General features: G+C 36.9%; 1 protein-coding gene across 1 annotated transcript; it reads right to left on the minus strand.

The window, feature by feature from the left end:
* Window positions 1-343: 343 nt before the first annotated feature.
* LOC129884432 (transmembrane 9 superfamily member 2-like) lies at window positions 344-4,888 on the minus strand. Its single transcript, XM_055958728.1, has 6 exons — window positions 4,807-4,888; window positions 3,307-3,898; window positions 2,960-3,097; window positions 2,715-2,871; window positions 1,186-1,670; window positions 344-768 (listed from the first exon to the last, which is right to left on the minus strand). The coding sequence occupies exons 1-6, from the start codon at window positions 4,886-4,888 to the stop codon at window positions 552-554; spliced, it is 1,671 nt and encodes a 556-aa protein (XP_055814703.1). The 3' UTR covers window positions 344-551.
* Between the last annotated feature and the right edge of the window lie 217 nt (window positions 4,889-5,105).

A 5,105-nucleotide genomic window follows, 5' to 3' on the forward strand; every position in this document is an offset into this window, starting at 1 on the left:
TACTTGGAGGATCAGTACGTGTAGCCTCGACACGCTCCACGGCACATTCTAAGCATTTAGGGGTCACACGAGCAGAATTAGACCATTTTCTCATTTTTCCTGTGTGTTAGCCAATGAATATTTTGGTGAACTAGTTTTCGATCAATTTTTTTCGAAATCTTTATGAGACCCTCCGTAAGTATCGAGGGGATCAGTACGTGTAATCTCGCCACGATCCACGGCACATTCATAGCATTTAGGACCGCACAAGTGAAATTAGGCAATTTTCTCATTTTTCGTTTGTATCACATAAACTGAAACGGAAAAATCATAAGGCCACTTTTAGTATGATTTATTCGGCAGTACGGGGCTTTGCATCTATTCGATCAAATAAGTAAACAAAATGTGTCTAGTGGACAATTTCACAATAGTTTGGTCCAAAAATCAAGCTTTGGTTTCCCATATTAGATCTAGTTGCACTTCCTACCTATCTTTTACAACAACAACAAAAAATAAGTGACCAAAGTCGGAGTACACAAATATACAAACTTTACTATAGTCTATAATGTTGTTTACTCACACCTGATAGATCGATAAATGTGACGAACAAAGAGCAACGATGCGCGGAATCCAATAGTCCCGAGCATGAGGAAGAAACCGTAGCATATGCAAGCCATGTACCCGAAGAAAAACGAGGTTTGCATGAATTCAGACACTCCCGATCTCGCGTAGTAGTACAAGCAGTAAGTATAGATAAATATGCCAGTTGATCCCCCACAGAGAAATGACCTGCAACAAAATATAGGCACATGAATGAAAGATCTACAAGAAAAAAAGCTTTTAGCAAGGGAAAATTCAGTCGTTAATTTAAAAGTCCCATAACGACTGGGGGGGGGGGGGGAGGGGGGATCATCTTAAGATAAAGTCTGAAAAATGAACTTTGTTCGTTTGTAGCTGCAAGCTATATACTGCTCGAACTTTCCAAAATGTTGCACCCATGTCTGATCCTCAAAAAATATACTACTTCTGAAGGATCTAACATGCACCTGTCGACATTTTTGAAGAGTACGAGCAACATTCTTATGCAAGATGCTTCATAACAACTAAGAAAGCTAGCAATCAAGAGAAGTAACATGGAACTATAGACAACTAAGCTAAGCCTAAAATATGAAACATGAACAAAAAGAAAGAAGATTTAATTCAAACCTCCACCACCATTTATGATCTTCTGCAGCGAGTTGGAAATAAGTCGATGCAACAGTGACAAACGCGGTTACTATCAGCAGAAGAATGAAGACTATAAACAACATGCTGTAAATTGTGTAGATTTTTTGACCCCATACACTTTCAAATATGTAGTAGAGCTCGATGTAGATGGCACTAAACGGTAAAAACCCTGTCATCGCCATCTGAGGGATGGTACTACGGTACCAAGGGAGTACAGGAATTTCTCTCGGATACTTTGTGGTTCGACATGGAGAGTGGAAACCTGTTCTGCTATTTTTGCCAGCAATTCCGCCTAATACGAGCAGTGGAGATGTAACTAATATCCACATAAGTACTATTAACACAATTGTGCCAGATGGTAGAGCAACAGTAGAACTATAACTAACTGCAACAGAATTGAGGAAGCAGAACGTTAACACAAGAGGGCCACAGAAGAGACATCCGGTCCAGACCAGATTCTTTACCTGTTAAAGGCAGAGTAATCAAAAGTAAAAAGTCCAAAAAAACACCAAAGTCTGTTGGAGCTGTAAGCGCAAAGCACAATTAGAGGACTTTAGCAAAGAAAAGTGCCAAGTGTAATGCAAGAAAACGTAACTAATAACACAAACAACACTTATTTGCACAAAAGAACGGTTATGATGGTTTGCCCTTAAAGACAGAACAGGATCACCTACGGGTGAAGGTAGACACGCCTTAGCACCTTAACATGTACACGAAGCACACGGAAGACGAAGTGCATCACCTGGGATTCACTAAGCTTCAGGGCTTAAGCAGACTTTGAATGAGCCTTTAACAACATTACTATATATCCTCTTTGTTGCATCTAAGGACTCTAACTATTCTTATGATAAGAAGTCATTGCTCAGTACTTCGTGGCTAAATTGGATTGACCTTCTCCGGTCAGAGACAGATTCAAGATTTGAATCTTATGGGTTCTGGATTCTAATCTTTTCAAGTTAGGTGTGACTAAACTCGCCGATCAGGCGTAAACTGATGAAAATAAGATTCATATGATGATCAGGTTCGTTTGCGCTGCGCGTTCCCTCTGGACTGGACACATGTTAGCTGTAGGAAGTATGGTTCCGAAAGTGACTTCGGTTCGCCAGTGACCTGCGGGAACTCACTCTCCTGCGCTAGTTAATCAGATGCCATCTGAGTCGCCGGCTACTAAGGACCGAGTGAAGAATGAAAAACGACCGCTAAAGTAGGATTCTACATTAATAATCTATACATATTCATATGGATTTTCAAGACAAATACAGAATTTGAACCAAAGTTACTAGGGTCTGCTAAAACTGTAGTCAACATGCTAGGTTCGCCTCAACTGTGGATTTGAACCTTGTTGTTTTGTGCTCTCTTAAGAGCAAGTAGTTTGTGCTTAATCAGCTACGATAACGAAAAGGCATAATACATCTAAGGTTACATTATAGTTATAGCTCGAACGAGATAACAAGTTTACTGTCTAGATGACAATGTCTCGGCAACTATTGGAACATTACAGCACTTACCCAATTAGTTCCTTCAAGCTGGCAATAGAAAGAGGTTGAAGTGTATCCAGCAACGCCAGAAGTGAGTGCATATATAACCAGCAGGGCAGTGAATAGAGCTCCTCTATTGTAAGGATAAAACACCCCAACAAGCGCCATCAAGAATATAAAAATTGTCCTGTACAAGATACAATATACAAATAATGCAAATGTTTCTTGTATTAGATCTTAATTTAGCAAAACAATAGATTTCAGAGGACACTGACAGTGTAAAGAGCTGAGCTCCACAACCAAGTGCTGCAGCAAACAATGACTTGTGTTTCGGGACCCTAAAGACATCACCGTGTATGTACTTCCATCCCGTCTCCTCTTGATCATTAACTGCTTCTTCATCATGTGCATACCTTTTGCATACATGGCCAATTCAAAGAGTTACTTCTCGAGAAAACCAAATATAGTCAGACCTCTCTATACCAGTCATATTTCACTATAACGGACAAGTTTTCTTTGCAACCGATGTTTTACTATATGTTATATGTAACAACATTTTGTTGTAGCAGCCAAAAAGTATCAAGACAAACGATGCCTCATATAGGAGGGATAAGCCACTTACTTGATAAAATCATTCTTAAGAACTCGCATAAGAATCGTGGCAAGGAAACCGGTTAAAAGGAGGACAGTGACACAAGAATTAACGATTGAGAACCAGTGGATCTCCAAGATATGCGGTAGAGAAGTCTGCATGAACTTATCCATCCGATTCTCAAACAGAATATCCGTTCCTTTCCATTTCGCGGCGTATGTAAACTCAGCATCGACTTCCCTATCCTCTGTCACATCCAAAACAGAATGTGGATCCATTCGTGCAGTGATCTCAATAACACGATCCATGTTATAGTGGATATCAAAATGTATGTGTTTATATAGAAAGTACTTGTAATATTTTGTATCCTCTGTCTCTTCCCTATTCTCAACTCTTCCGATAAGGCCCCATAAGGGCAATTCATCGTAGTACATCTCGAAATAATAGTCTTTATCAACTGCTCTTCGAAACTGTGCTACTTCCTCCTTTGTTAGCTTCTTTCGACAAAGAATTTCCGAGTCTTTATCTACCAAGAAATCAAGTTCATAAGGACCACTCACGAGTCGATCCTCGTTTAAGACTTCACCTAGATCTTCCTTCTTTTCATCCAATTTCACATAATCTGCATATAAACTCGAGTAACATAAGATTTCAAGTGTTCCAACATATATACATCTTTCAAAATTTGCGATATGAATCACAACTATAGTCTAACCTCATAGGCGGACACAGGATTTGAAATTTATCAGTTTCTTACAACAAACATTAAGTTAATACAAAATCATAACTAAATTCATTATCAAATATTTATAGATATTTCATATACGGGGTTTGACAAAAGCTATTTAATTCACATGCCCCATTCATGAGAGAAGAGTTGTAGAATGAACCTGGTATGCAAAATGGCAGGTCATAATATCTGTAGGATTCACTGTAAAACAAGAAAACAAGAATGACATTGGAAAATGATAAATAAATAAAAGAAAAATTACATATTCATAATTTACAAAGAGCATTTTCAATACTCAATTGTTTCATATCTAACATTTGGCCATAAAATTTCGGAATTCATCTTCAAGAATTTGAAAAACAACAAAAAAATGTTCACTTTTTTCAATCCAAATTACTCACAAAAAGTCAAAAACAACTCCAATCCATACTCACGACCAAACACAACTTCGAAAACAAAAACTACTTTTTGTTCAAATTTCAAAATGAAACATGGTCAAATGCCCACAACGCTATCATTGAAATTTTACTTATTGTGACCTAAAGCAACTTTAGAACACCTTAACAACTACAATAGAATTTTCCTTTATAACAAGGGAATTCAACAGTTTATATATAATATATAATACTTCATCCGTTCCAATTTACATGACACTGTTTGAATTTCGTTATAAACTAGGACTAAGGGAGTAACAAATATAAATAAATAATTTACAGTATAATTTTTCAATAAAGCAAATTCAATTAAACCCCTTCTTTCTTTCTTACGAGCTCCACCACTAAAAATGAAAAAAAATGTACCTGGGATTGTGAAAAGGCCCAATCTTATTAGCAAAAAGAGGGACATGATCTCCTTGTTTATAGCAATGATCATCAAAAGCATTGTAATCTTGGAAAATAAAAATATGAGAAATAATTAAAAGGATTAGCATGCAAATGGAAAAAACAACATGCACTTTCTTCATCAAGGAATTTAATTAATTAACCAATCAAGATGAAGGTTAACTTAATTAATTCTTCATAAATACAAAGAAGAAGTTAAGTGAAGAAGAAGATTTATTTTATTTTATTTTATTTTTGGTAAAAAAAAAATGAAGACG

This window comes from Solanum dulcamara, chromosome 4 (genome assembly GCF_947179165.1).
Source record: "Solanum dulcamara chromosome 4, daSolDulc1.2, whole genome shotgun sequence".
Lineage (NCBI taxonomy): Eukaryota > Viridiplantae > Streptophyta > Magnoliopsida > Solanales > Solanaceae > Solanum > Solanum dulcamara.

Bases quoted from the DNA above. Each gene is read 5' to 3' on its own strand.
- LOC129884432 (XM_055958728.1), bottom strand. From the start codon at position 4,888: ATGCTTTTGATGATCATTGCTATAAACAAGGAGATCATGTCCCTCTTT. The intron at 3,899-4,806 runs GTACATTTTTTT...GTTTATATGCAG, and splicing joins GGGCCTTTTCACAATCCCAG to ATTATGTGAAATTGGATGAA. The intron at 2,872-2,959 runs GTCAGTGTCCTC...TATCTTGTACAG, and splicing joins GGAGCTCAGCTCTTTACACT to GACAATTTTTATATTCTTGA.